Source organism: Thermobia domestica, chromosome 8 (genome assembly GCF_964235325.1).
Source record: "Thermobia domestica chromosome 8, izTheDome1.hap1.1, whole genome shotgun sequence".
Lineage (NCBI taxonomy): Eukaryota > Metazoa > Arthropoda > Insecta > Zygentoma > Lepismatidae > Thermobia > Thermobia domestica.
Genome location: NC_137461.1, coordinates 274,835,574 through 274,850,706, shown reverse-complemented (window position 1 = coordinate 274,850,706; position 15,133 = coordinate 274,835,574). Strand labels below are relative to the sequence as shown.

General features: G+C 35.6%; 1 protein-coding gene across 1 annotated transcript; it reads left to right on the top strand.

The window, feature by feature from the left end:
* The first annotated feature begins 1,926 nt into the window (after window positions 1-1,926).
* Window positions 1,927-2,574, top strand: LOC145692584 (uncharacterized). The gene has a single exon (XM_081767898.1). It carries the CDS (start codon window positions 1,927-1,929, stop codon window positions 2,572-2,574), a length of 648 nt encoding a protein of 215 aa, XP_081624024.1.
* Window positions 2,575-15,133: the final 12,559 nt, after the last annotated feature.

Sequence of the window (15,133 nt, the reverse complement as noted above, 5' to 3'; positions counted from 1 at the left end):
CCCACGTATTCTGTTCACCGTGTGGCGGGTCTAAGATCATGTGACCTCTGTCGACCAATCAGAATCGAGGTACCAAAGCACTCATCTTACTCGTAAAAAGGGAACAAATTTCAAAAGTCACAGGGGCTTAAGATCACGTGACCTCTATCAATCAATCAAATTCAAGGTACCAAACCACTCATCTTACCCATAAAAGGGAACGAATTTTAAAAAATCCCTGGGCCTAAGATCACGTGACCTCTGTCAGCCAATCATAAACACTCATCTTACCCGTAAAAGGGAACGAATTTCAAATATCGCAGGGTCTAAAATCACGTGACAGCTATCAACCAATCAGAAACACACACTTTACCCGTAAAAGGGAACAAATTAGTGAGGGATTTCCCCGCAGGGTGACTCATGACGTCATACCACATGACCTGGAAAATTTGATTTTCCCGCGTGGGCGGGGCCTAACGTCACGTGACCTCTCTCAGCCAATCAGAATCGAGAAATTTTTGCTGACTCGGCTGGCCATACGTCGGGGACTACTACTCGAGTCAACATTCATTAAACTTTATAATTTGTACGTAAAGTTCCGATTGGAATATGCGTGCGTTATTTGGACACCGAATGTAAATAAATACTTACAAGCAATAGAAAACATACCATTTAAATTTCTAAAAATGCTTACGTACAAGAAAACAGCTTTCTATCCCACACAGATTCCCTACGTGGACTTAGTAAGGAGTTTGAACTTCCTAACGTTGACGAATCGACGAAAGATGTTTGATTTACTATTTTTATATAAAGTATTAAATAATAAAATTGACTGTCCAGAGCTAATCACGAAAATATATCTGAGCGTTCCAACAGGCAGAACAAGACCAGGGAATACTGGTATATTTTTCTGTGAAAGGGTACGAACAAATATTCTCAGTAAATCTCTGCTGTGGAGAATGTGTGACTCCTATTATAGGGAGCTAGCTTGTTTACCAGCGGGGGCTGAGGTAGAGGGGGACAAATTCCAACATGCTTTCTGCCTGACTCTTGCGACACTCCCTTACCCTCCTTCTATATGTCAGCGTTGCCAGGGGTAGAAAATTGTCACGTGAATGTCATTCTGAAGAGTTCGTGTGAGTTGGTTATTTATTGAGTGCTGTTGTGGTTGCGGTTTTATTGCTTATTAGTCATTTGACAATGGCTTCACAGCGTAAGAGAGGGCAAACTATACACAGCGAAGCTAGGGAAGTAATAAGGAAGGTCGTAATGCAGTGCGACGAAGAAGTGAGGGAGAAAAAACTGAAGCATTTATTATCAAATCCTAATTTGCGTGTGTCCGCGTATACAGGGATCTCTGTGCGAAGTGTAACAAACATACGGAAAGAGGGACTGGAAGCTGGTGAATCATCACTCACCACTCCAGGTAAAAAACGACCTAGAGCGGAAAAGTATAGATTTCATTGTGATGAATTTGACAAATGCGTTATACGTGATATTATACAAGACTTCTATTTGCGGAAGAAAATTGTTCCAAGTGCACCAAAGTTATTGTCAGTCATCAAACAAAAAGTTGATTTCCCGTGGAAGGTTCACACTTTACGGCGGTTGCTTCACAGTATGGGGTTTTAGTGGAAAAGATGCAGGAGTAATAGGAAGATTCTCATCGAGCGTCCAAATATTGTGAATTGGAGGGGAAGGTATTTGAGGGCCATTAGAAATTACAGGTCACAAAATAGAAATATCGTTTACATAGACGAAAGTTGGGTAGACAACAATCTGACTTTTGGGAAATGCTGGCAGAGTGAAACTTTACACGGTGTGTCTTCAAACCCAAGTTCTTCGAACAGGTTGATTTTAGTGAATGCTGGAGCAAGTAGTGGGTTTATTGATGGGGCAAGTTTAACTTTTAGAGCAGGAAGGGCTTCTGGGGACTACCACGGACAAATGAACTCACTTAATTTTGAGAAATGGGTTACGGAAAAACTTGTCCCGAATCTTCCTAAAGAAAGTATCATTGTTCTTGATAATGCTCCCTACCACAACATACAAATTAACAAACCACCATCAAAGTATGCTGTAAAACAGGAGATGATGAACTGGCTTCAAGACAACCAAGTTCCCTTTTCCCAAAATATGAAGAAGTTTGAACTACATCAGCTGATTGAACAACATAAGCCACAGGAGAAAGTATATCGCATTGATGAATTATTGAAGATCAATGGTCATAACGTACTTCGCCTTCCGCCTTACATGTGTGAACTTAATGCCATTGAACTAGCTTGGGCAAAAATCAAAAGAATTGTTAGGGAAAATAATCCAACAGGGGATTTGCCTTTGACTAGATTGGAGGAAGTGACCAGAGATGCTCTGAAGTCTGTGACACCGGAGGATTGGGAGGGGTACAACAAACACGTGATTAGAGAGGAGCAGCAGTTCTGGGAGAAAGATGGATTAATAGAGGATACCATAGATAATTTTGTAATTGAACTTGGTGGTATTGACAGTGATGATGATGATGATATAAGCGAAGAGGACGAGAATTCGTCTTCGGATTCTGAACTTGCTCAGCGCATGTCCGATAGTGATGATTAGAGACCGGATGTTAGACAAAATGTATATTCTTTAATATTAAAAATATAATCAAAAATAACGTTTTGAAGTTTAAATCGGAGGTTATAGTTTCCATTTAAGACAATTTTATTTTGCCTATTTCGCCCGTTCCTGCCTAAATAATTGTTTTAGTGCCTAATATTGCCTATTCTATGAATTTTCTTCCAAATTAGACTTTATTAGGAGAAAGTATATAATTTAGAATTTCAAGAAAGGATTCTGCCTCTTCCGAGAAATATAAGTGTTGTTTATATTGATAAGATGCCATAAAACTTTGGACTGCTATGCGTACTGATAAAGTGCTGTAAAAGTTTGGACTGCTGTGTGTACTGATAAATATATAAAATTTGGACTGTTATGTATAGTGAAAAAGTGCAGTAGAGAATGTATTTACCAAATATACTCGGAATATATGGAAAGCTTCGTTTTCATATATACAGGAAAAGAAGATATTCACAAACAGGTAGCCTGTTTCTATATTCTTTGAACATTATCTATGACTTGAATTTATTTTTTAATTGTATTGAGTATGTATCTTCATTATTTTAAGTTACATTTTAGTGCCTATTTTATAAATTTTAAGTGCCTATTTGCCTACCTATTTTCCAGGTTTTTAATGCCTAAACATCTGGTCTCTAGTGATAATGATTAATTGAACGTAAACATAAAACATACCGGTATATTCTTCATTGCGCTTGTAAATTGTTACGTGTTAATAGGAATGTATATAATTTATTTATTTCAAGTGTTATATATAAGCTCTGTGATTAGGTTGTAAATAGATATATTATACAAAGACAATGCTATTTTTAGAGCCAACAAAATATCTTCGAAAGAGCGGAATATTCTTAGATATAATTATTATTAATAAGAATTGAAATTATTATTAAAAAGAATTAAAATTATTATTATTATTATTAATTATTTATAAGAAATAACGCTTTAAACGAGCTTAGAAGCTTATAAATGTAGAACTACACTTTTTCTTGCATAAAGTGGGATTTGAACCATTCCATTCAGCTGTCCCCAGCGGAATTGGCCCCTTTATGTTGGAATCGGAGACTAAAATGCTAGACCACTAAGCCACGCAAGTGGCTATAAAATATAGAAGTGAATAATATGCAAAATGTACCCAAATACGGTAACTGCTTATGCAAATTTGTAAATGACGAGTTAAAAAAATCTTTCGATAGCGATTGCATGATTTGCATAAACTCTTTGAATTAAGTGAGTATTAGGTGATTTTTTTTACAACGAACTGGCAACCCTGCCCAGAACCGTCGAGTGACCGTTTCGTGGTGACGTGAGCGGGGCACCTGTTAATCAACTCTGAATTCCTCAGCCTCGCATTAAAGCTAGCTCCCTATATTACAATGAATTAAGTCATAAAATTGATGTATTAGATATATTCAGTACGTCAGAATATGTATTTAGAAACAGGATTATTACCGAGTACCTGACACTCGAAGTGAATTGATTAATAATGTACGGGTAAATGTATATATGTCTATGTATGTATTATACGACACTATAATTAGGCATTAAGCCTGTTGTGTTGTTTTCTAAATAAATAAATAAATAAATAGTTACAACTCTAGCCTGTATTGTCGCCGAGTCACTTTCGTTGCATTGTGGGAACGATTTGAAATTTCATTTGGAATATAGGGAGTGGTACACAAGGGTAATCAGTGTTTCGAGACGTGCTGTTTTAGAAGTCTTGCAATGTTGAGAGCAAGGGAGGAAGGCAAAAAGTCGAAAAAGAGAGTCTATCATACGGAGGTGTAATATGAGATTTTTCCATACTGGTTTCTGTAGTTTGTACTTTTTATCCGGAATTCGCCTGGTGGGACTAAGGAAATTCTTTGGAAAAATTTGAGTTAGAATGGCCTTGCCGGAAAAAATCCGGATTTTTTTTAATGTACCCTTAATTTTTTATTGCCCACCTTCCTTGCACAAAAGTCTGAATTCAACACTGCTGCCACTGATAAACGCCAGGTGAGTGTTATGGTTATTTTCTACATGCAGAGTGGCCCAAAAGTAGGTATACATACCAGAATCGATCAAGTATGGCATCAGGTTGACTGCCATGAGACACAAAATCTGGTCTCACATACATATCTTGTGTAGGCCGTGAGACCCGTTTTCAGGTTTCACTACAACAACTGCTTCAGGAATTGATATCTTTATCAATACCACACCTCGTACTTGATAATATGGATTGAAATATTCGTTTGGACTCAGAAAGTTGCAAAGTGATCGTAGCCCGTGGATTTCACAAAAAATAACGGAAAATTTATTTTGCTACATTTTTCACTAATAGAAGTAAACAAGAATCACAGAAATAATGGTAATTTTAAGATTTCGCGGCGTGGCCCCAAGCTAAGGAAACCACTTTATCCCCGTGGCAGTCAACCTGTTATAATAATGAAATCATTTGCTTCGGTTTGTTCCGAGCTTAAGTTATAAGTGAAAATAAATTAAGAACAGATGAGGAATATACTAAATCTATATCTGTATAAATAACAATAACAAAATGATTTAAAATGTCATGACCGATCCGTACGGAACTGTATACCTACTTTTGGGACACTCTCTATATAATATTTACAATTTTCTGCGGGCATCATGCAGAAACTTACGTTCAATGAAGGGGCGTCATTTAGGGGGGCAGGAGGGGGCAATTTCCCCCCCCCCAAGAGTTTGAGGAACACATTTACTTTAATTAATTCTATACTAATATACTAGTACAAAACATGAAAGTCTTATTTCGGTGGTGCTCTTTCCCCCCCCCCCCCAAGCGAAGTCTGAAATGACGCTCCTGGTTCAATGTTAGACCAATATTACTGTTGATCAATAAAAATAAGTTTGGAATTCCTTTACACTGTATCATGTCATTTCTGATTTTTTCGTATATTAGGCAGTTAAATATTCGTAAACTTTAAAGAAATCCGAAGCAAGATACAGATACAGATAAAGCAAGTTGTTTGTGAAAATGACTACAGTAGCATGTCGAACATAAAATATACCAATTAACAGGTAAATGAATACCAATAGAAAATATCAAGCTTAAAAACGGAAATATCACTTCCAAAACCTGAAACCGAACTGAATAAATTTAGGTAGAAATAGGAGTGCAAATTATGAATACGGGACCAATTCTGAAAATGAAAAGTTAAAAGTGTTAATTCACAAAGGAGAGTGACGTTCAGGCGTAAATAGAGAGCATGTAAGTCATCTGTAGAGGTAGAAACAGTGTTAAAAATATATACTTCAATACTATGGAATTATAATACAAAGCTAGCTATATTGATCACGTAACATAAGTTGGTCCTTTATGCGCATATCCATCATCACTGACGTTCGTGTTTCCTAAGGACGCACCCCTGAGCAAGTCGTTCAAGTTCGCCTTGCTCTGAATAGATGTAATATTAACTTACAGTAGCCACCTAGCACATGTTTGTGCATGCTTTTGCACTTGTCGTTTTCATATAACAAGTTTGCAAGTATACTACTAATCCGTGTGGAGTTAGTCGGTAGGCCTCAAGAAAATAAAAGAGTAGAAAATATTAGTAGATAAATAGTTAAAGATCTATAACCAGTGGCGGCCCTTGAGGGAAATTCAACAATAAAAATTAAATTCTTATCGGTTAAAATTAAGAGAAGAAAATTTACCTAATTTAATAACCACTGTTTAGTATACGTAATCAGAACATTAGCCAAGTTTGTTAAGTTTTCTTCCGATGTTAAGTTGAATTGAAACTATGGAACAGTAATTTTAACCGATGTGACTTATTTCTAAAGACACCATTGCTTATAATTTTTGTTGGCGCCTTTCAACATAATCTGTTTCTATCAAGGTAACGGCGTGCGCCAACAAAAGGGTTCTTTAGATGGCATGATGGCAGTATTCTCATGAAGAAGTGAGTGTCACTGTTTTATAAATTTAACCCCGTATTCTTAATCTGTAGGAAAATAATTGATGTGATGTCTCTGTCATATAATCTACCCAATCTGCCGCACATTCTTTACATACTCCAATATGTTTATGAGTACTGTAAAGTGTTGACAACAAATAGCGCCCTTCTCTGTCCTTCTGCGCCCCCTAAGGAAGTAGTACTAATTTCTTAGTATCATCCACTCAATAGCTTAGTTAATAGCGCATCATTCGGGCATACCCAGTAAAGTAAAAAAAAAAAAAGTGCTGATAAAATAAGGCAATAGAATACAAACATTTCGTAGTGTATACTAAAGATTGGTCGCTCCATTTTCGTAAGAAGAAAATTGACATTTGGTTGACTGCTCATTTTTGCAACTGGCAAAAAAGTATTTTACTCGAAAACCGTATGTGAGAACAAGTGTAAAGCATGTTTGAAGTAGTGGGTTTTTATTCAATTTAATACGTATCCAAGTATATCAGTAATCGCGTAAGGAACTATTTTAAAAGCTAAATAAAACTATACAAACCTAATGGCAACACACGTAATCCAATTGGTATGCATTATTGAGCAAAATGTGTCCGCAGTAGACGTAGATAACGAAATCAAAAATGTAAGTAAGGATACAGATAAAGCAAGTTGTTTGCAAGTATCAGGTTCTCTAAAAATATCAAGCCTTTGTAGGTCAGAATTGAGAGGACATTAATTGTGATTAGAAAATATTATGAAACCACATTTGCACCAGTTTAGTCGATGATTTCTGTTATTTCTCTGGCAACACCACAATTCCGTTGCTACAGAGCTTCTGTAGTTTCTGGTCAAAAATTGTAACACGTGGTTTCAACAGGTTTCTTTTTAAATCTAACTTAACACTGTTCAAAGAGTTCTCCAGATACCGAAACAAACAACATTCTGAAAGTGCTATGTCCGTGCTATGCGGTGGATACATTCCCATGTAGCAAGAAAGCTTTCGGCAAGTTGGCGTTTGCCTGGCTTTTGGTTTTTTATGCTTGCCATTTTAACGCATGCTTTCATACAATCTGCCTGTTGTTGTACTTGTAAGCGATACTTTAGTTCATTCACAGAGCATCATAGTATCACTGGTCGTTCATTGGCTATTGATTTCCCGCCAGCTTAAAACGCTTAAGTAAAGCTTCAATGGAACGCTGAATTTGCCCCCATATCACTTCGTTACTGGAATCCAGCTTGCGGAATGCATGCACTCTTTCCAATCAAGCCTGATGCAAGCTTACCGACTTCCAATGCATGCTTACAGCAAGCAGTCATATCTTCTGAACCGAGTTTTCTCAGTTTCTGACAGGTCAAGTATGTATGAGGTGTGATCAGTGGCGTAGCAATAGGGTAGGCAGGGTAGGCATTGACTACGGGCGCAGGGCGTTTCGGTATATTAGGGGGCGACTCAGGATTTTAATTAAAAAAGAAAAAAATTATATACATTCAGCCCCAAGTTTTCGTGGTCTTCATTTCCGAATTTGACAACAATAAAAATTCCAGCTCACTTCACTCGCAGTTTATTACATTTGCGTATCACATTATTTGCATTACTAGAAAATCGTCGACGTTATAGCACTGTATGATTAAGAAATAAATCCTTTTGTATTAACACGATATCATTGACCAGCATAGCCCGCAAGCTTGTCTAGCAAGCTGGTGAGGCTCAGACGTCTCCAAGTGTCTCCAACCTATTATTTTGTTACCGAACAAACCGAAATTTTGAAGTATTGACTTTATTTTATAAGTAAGCAAAGATAAAGAAAATATACGGCGGAGAACAGGGTACGCCCGGCCACAGAGCCTCATAGTACGCTCCGCCACAGTTCATTTGAAATCCTTTAGGTAATACTGGTTGATACATTACTGTTTATTTACACTACAACTGCAAAATAGTCCGAATTTTACATGAGTATATTTTTAATGAACAGGACACCCTGTCCAGTGTACTTTAAAAGACACACTACAAAATATATATATAAAAAAAAAACAGTCAATACCATCCCACTAACAATTTTCGGTTTATGTCCGTTTCTGCGCGTACGCATAAGTTATAGATGGTCTTGCATTGGGCCTATTCGATGGGTGAGGGGACGCTACTAGGGATTTAGCGTAGGGGCGCAAAAGACCATTGTTACGCCACTGGGTCTGATGATGTTAGCGTGGTATACCACACTCTTTCTGTTGATAACTTCCGGTCGTTTAATTTGAATTGCTAGGCACACTCGCATTAATTGTTGACAATAGAAGTCCGAATCTATCGGTCTGCCCAGCAACAGCAGTTCGTGGTGCAAGATGCTCTTTCAATTCCTCCAAACGCATAGCTTAATCTACCGGGGTGCAGTGTACTCTTTGCCACAGATTGTAGAACTTCTGCTAGCTTCGACTTCAATCTTTCTCGTACCAAATTTCCCAGAAGTAAATCCCCACGCTGAGCGGGTTTGCATATCCAGGCTCCTAACTATGAAAATATTTACGATCACTCCAACCCCAATCATTTCACAGATTCAACCTGTAGTATATAAGTTATTAGGACATAAAATTGAATGTAATTTATACGAAAAACCCTTTTATGCATTGCAAGATCTGTAACGTCCAAATATTCACCACAAACTTATAGTTGTATCGACATAAACAAAACAAAAAGAGTGTGGAGCAGGAAACCACTTTACAACACAAAAGTCAAAAGAGGTCACTGAAGACATACGAACTGGTCGAGCGGTTTGGGTGACTAGTCTGTCAATCAGAAGTTTATGTGTTCAAACCCTGTAGAAAATATTCGTTTTGTTTTTTTTTTTTCTTAAAAGTGTGTTCCTATTTTCATCAGAGGACTGAGAACATTTCTTTGAATAAATCTTTGGAAACTACTTTTCTCTCAAATTCGATTAGAAGCGAACATTATATGAATTGCAAATCTAACATCCACAGCTGAGAACAAAATATTAAGTATGTTCAATATGTCATTATTATCATTTGATTTGTAATTAAAAAGTAATTATAAGCATTGACGATTTCAGAAGATTCTCCCCGGTAATGGTCAAGATATGAATGAGAAAAAACTGATAAAACATTATTAGTCTACTTTGAACATGATCGAAAATAACTTATAGCCACGAAGGGGAAATTTATGTCGACAGGGTCTCAAATTCTCCGACGGGTCATGACCTGAAATTATCATTGTTTGAAAGGTATCCTTAACAAATAGAATATTATATTTATTTCTCCTTCTACGTTTTGAAATGGAAAAATCATAATTTTAAATAGAATTATAATACGATAAGCTAAAAGATTTATACAACTAATGAAGTAAATATCCTTGTGTAAGTTATCGATTTCTATTCGGATTAAAACTCGAATATTCGTTTGCATCACACTTTAAAGTAAATCCTCTCTATATATAGTTCCTACTGGAAAGCATGTTTAACTCCAATTACTTAATCAATATTTTTAATAATATATTTTTATTGTAATACTCTTACTATTCAATGTTGTATGCACTTAATTTCCCAAAGCAAAACCTCACAAATGTATAATTGACTAGTAAATATTATCAAATAAATTATCATTTAGTTTACGTAAACATTGCATCGCCTGATTTGAAACTTCGTATTTTAAATAATAATAATAATAATAATAATAATAATAATAATAATAATAATAATAATAATAATAATAATAATAATAATAATAATAGTAGTAGTAGTAGTAGTAGTAGTAGTAGTAATAAAATCATAGCCATATCTTTATCAGAATTTCAGGCTTAGTCAATAAATGAATTCAACATAGTCTCTATTCGAAGCTCTATTTAATCGATTCAGATAGAAATACGAAGAGGAACTTCGAGAACAGATAAAAGAAAAATGTTACTTTGGTGGGTTTGGATGTAACTTTTAAGAGTTAGTTTTTTTTTTCAAATTACAGACAAATGCCTTGGACACTTTTTTCTTTTCTTTAAGTCAACTGATTCACCGAACGTATCTGACATATGAGTAACTTGTCTCTATATTCTACTCGGTTATACACGTTTTACAATCTTTTCCATTAACCTTGAACGACAAGAACACGAACACAAAAACATCCACATAGGTATGACAGTTAAAATTCCTAACCTCCCCCACGGGGAATCGAACCCGGGACCACATACACCTGAGGCACACGTGCTAGCCACTAGACCAGCGGGAAGAACAAATAAAATGTATTTTGTAGTGTCTGAAGTTTATAGCTATTTCACCCTGTTGTAGTATGTTTATTGATTTTTTTAATGTTTACCGTATTCGTTACTTTGAGGAATGATATATATTATTGATATAGGTTTTATTACATATTCGGCCATAAATATTATATAAATTATCAGAATTATTCATGATCTTCCATGGAAATTCACTGGTGCATGCGCAGTAGACAGACAGTGTAATTGGAAGATGAGTTCAACAGAGATTATAGGGCTATATTCCGCCGATTATATTTTATTTAATAACTATTTAGAAGAGATAACGAAAACGAGTCTACATAATGATGATGGAATTTCCGTAGAAGATAGAATGGTGAGGTGTATACGGTTTGGGGTTGATATGGTTGTTGTTGTAGAATCTAAAAAGAAAATTAATAAGATGTAGAAAACTTGAGAAAGGCTTGTGAAGAATATGGGATGAAAATAAATGTTAGAAAGACAAAATCCATGGTGATTGAAACGAAGCGATCGGTGTGAAATATAGAAGTAGGAGCGGGAAAAAACAACAAGTGATTAGTTTTCGATATATGAGTACTATTACTAGTGATGATTTGACATGCGAACGTGAAATAAAAGCAAGGATAGAAATGGCGAAAAGAGCCTTTAGGATGGAGGAAATAGTATTTTAAGGGGTATGGTGGCAGGGAAGAGAGGGAGAGGACGAATTAGACTATATAGAAACAGAATTAGGCTATTGGCGATATCAAAACAGAAAAATCGTATGTGAAGATGGAGAGGTTAACAGAAGATCGTGGAGCATGGCAGCTTCTCAGCTGCGGTAAGTGACCCGCTGGTAATGGCGGAATACTTCTGATATAATGATACTGATGATGCACAGTAGGAACAGAAATATCCACTTTACTGTCATTGCTAATACGAATCACAATGCAAATTTCTACAGGTTGTCAAAATACCTCGCTCTAAAAGCTGTAGAAAACTATCTGTTACTATGCGAGGGAAAATCATAGGTCGAGCAACAATTAGACAAATTGCCATTCAGATAGCTAGGGGTATGAGCTGTGACGAGAAAACAGTGAAGAAATTGATTTAGCGGTATGAAGAAGGTAGTGAATATTTCACATCTTGGCCAAGAAGTAGGAGACCAATAATAATAATAATAATAATAATAATAATAATAATAATAATAATAATAATAATAATAATCATCATCATCATCATCATCATCATCATCCCAGGAATTTATATTTATTTCCAGCAAAACTTTTGCATACCTTCCTAGTGCAATATGATGTTTTTGTAAAACGGCAATTATAAAATTGTCAAGCTGAATTTGAAAGTCATAATAAGTAGTGCTTTATTTACTTATTGCACAATTCTTTTATGCCAGTAGCTTTCGCCACCTTACTCGCTCTTCATGCTTACTCAGGAGGAAGCTGCAGGTGCCTAGGTTGGGAACTACTGCTTTCCACCAAGGAATTCAGACAGCCTGTTAGAAATTTGCGTTCTGACCAACATCAGAAAATTGTGTTCTTCTGTTTCTACTGCGCATGCACCAGTGAATTTCCATGAAAGATCATGAATAATTCTGATAATTTATATAATATTTATGGCCGAATATGTAATAAAACCTATATCAATAATATATAACATTCCTCAAAGTAACGAATACGGTAAACATTAAAAAATCAATAAACATGCTACAACAGGGTGAAATAGCTATAAACTTCAGACACTACAAAATACATTTTATTTGTTCTTCCCGCTGGTCTAGTGGCTAGCACGTGTGCCTCAGGTGTATGTTATTCCGGGTTCGATCCCCCGTGGGGGAAGTTAGGAATTTTAACTGTCATACCTACGTGGATGTTTTGGTGTTCGTGTTCTTGTCGTTCAAGGTTAATGGAAAAGATTGTAAAACGTGTATAACCGAGTAGAAAATAGAGACAAGTTACTCATATGTCAGATACGTTCGGTGAATCAGTTAACTGAAAGAAAAGAAAATAGTGTCCAAGGCATTTGTCTGTAATTGTAAAAAAAAAAAAAAAAAAAAAAAACCCTCTTAAAAGTTACTTTCAAACCCACCAAAGTAACATTTTTCTTTTACCTGTTCTCGAAGTTCCTCTTCGTATTTCTATCTGATTCGATTAAATAGAGCTTCGAATAGAGACTATGTTGAATTCATTTATTGACTAAGCCTGAAATTCTGATAAAGATATGGCTATGATTTTAATACTACTACTACTATTATTATTATTATTATTATTATTATTATTATTATTATTATTATTATTATTATTATTATTTAAAATACGAAGTTTCAAATCAGGCGATGCAATGTTTACGTAAACTAAATGATAATTTATTTGATAATATTTACTAGTCAATTATACATTTGTGAGGTTTTGCTTTGGGAAATTAAGTGCATACAACATTGAATAGTAAGAGTATTACAATAAAAATATATTATTAAAAATATTGATTAAGTAATTGGAGTTAAACATGCTTTCCAGTAGGAACTATATATAGAGAGGATTTACTTTAAAATGTGATGCAAACGAATATTCGAGTTTTAATCCGAATAGAAATCGATAACTTACACAAGGATATTTACTTCATTAGTTGTATAAATCTTTATGCTTATCGTATTATAATTCTATTTAAAATTATGATTTTTCCATTTCAAAACATGGAAGGAGAAATAAATATAATATTCTATTTGTTAAGGATACCTTTCAAACAGTGAAGATTTCAGGGCATGACCTGTCGGAGAATTTGAGATCCTGTCGACATAAATTTCCCCTTCGTGGCCATAAGTTATCTTCGATCATGCTCAAATGGACTAATAATGTTTTATCAGTTTTTTCTCATTCATATCTTGACCATTACCGGGGGAGAATCTTCTGAAATTGTCAATGCTTATAATTAGTTTTTCACTACAAATCAAAGGATAATAATGACATATTGAACATACTTAATATTTTGTTCTCAGCTGTGGATGTTAGATTTGCAATTCATATAATGTTCGCTTCTAATCGAATTTGAGAGAAAAGTAGTTTCCAAAGATTTATTCAAAGAAATGTTCTCAGTCCTCTGATGAAAATAGGAACACACTTTTAAGAAAAAAAAAAAACAAAACGAATATTTTCTACAGGGTTTGAACACATAAACTTCTGATTGACAGACTAGTCACCCAAACCGCTCGACCAGTTCGTATGCCTTCAATGAACTCTTTTGACTTTTGTGTTGTAAAGTGGTTTCCTGCTCCACACTTTTTTTTATTTTGTTTGTTTGTTTATGTCGATACAACTATAAGTTTGTGGTGAATATTTGGACGTTACAGGTCTTGCAATGCATAAAAGGGTTTTTCGTATAAATTACATTCAATTTTATGTCCTAATAACTTATATATAGAACAGGTTGAATCTGTGAAATGATTGGGGTTGGAGTGATCGTAAATATTTTCATAGTTAGGAGCCTGGATATGCAAACCCGCTTAGCGTGGGGATTTACTTATGTGAAATTTGGTACATTGGTGTTGTAGGTTATCTAATTTTCGTCACTCGTGATCAACCGCTTCAGAAATGGCTCGAATTCCTTACGTTTCAGTAAGTTTCTCAGATAGAAATGTAATCGTGTATCAAATCATATGCCACCTAAGTGTCCAGCTCCTTTTCTACCCAGTTTTGTTCAATACTATTTGGTGATGGATGTTAGGTCACTGGCGATGTCATTACTGCTTACATGCCGATCATGGTTCTCGACTTTTCCCAGAATATCATCCACTCTTTTTTGTTATTGGTCGCTCGCCCCGAGGAGAATCCTGGGCATCAAAATTTGTAGAACGAAAGCGACTGAACTGTGTTGTATTTTTTATAACGTATCTTGTTCTTGAACAACGCTGATTTCTTCGCAGACCTGCACAGTATACATTATTATCGCAATAAGATTGTATGATGTAGTGCAGCTTTGTGGAAAGCTCACTCACTTTCACGACATTGTATCTTACGTCTGACCCGCTGCGACTAATATAAGTTAATCTGAGGTTTGAGATTCTCACGCCATCTTCTGTACAAAACGCTCACTACTTGTGAACAATCTGATAGTGAAAAATAACTCCTATTGCATCCTAAGACTTGAGATTGATAACACCAAACTGTTTCAGGTCTTCTCTTGGCCCCTTTATCAATGCATTTTCTACTACTATACCACTTACTGAAACGTCTCTAAGGCTGCTGTATAAAGATTATATAAGAGGTGGAACACTTGCATTAGTTGGCCGAGACGAGGATTTGACACCATCAACCGACGCATGAAAGGTACTGTCAATGAGATAAGAACGAAATAAATGCAGAAGACGATCCGGAGACCTTGAGTGTATAGTTTATATAATAACCCTGTTAAACAG

Excerpts from the sequence above, each read along its gene's own strand:
- LOC145692584 (XM_081767898.1), top strand. The coding sequence starts at position 1,927 with ATGAACTCACTTAATTTTGAGAAATGGGTTACGGAAAAACTTGTCCCG.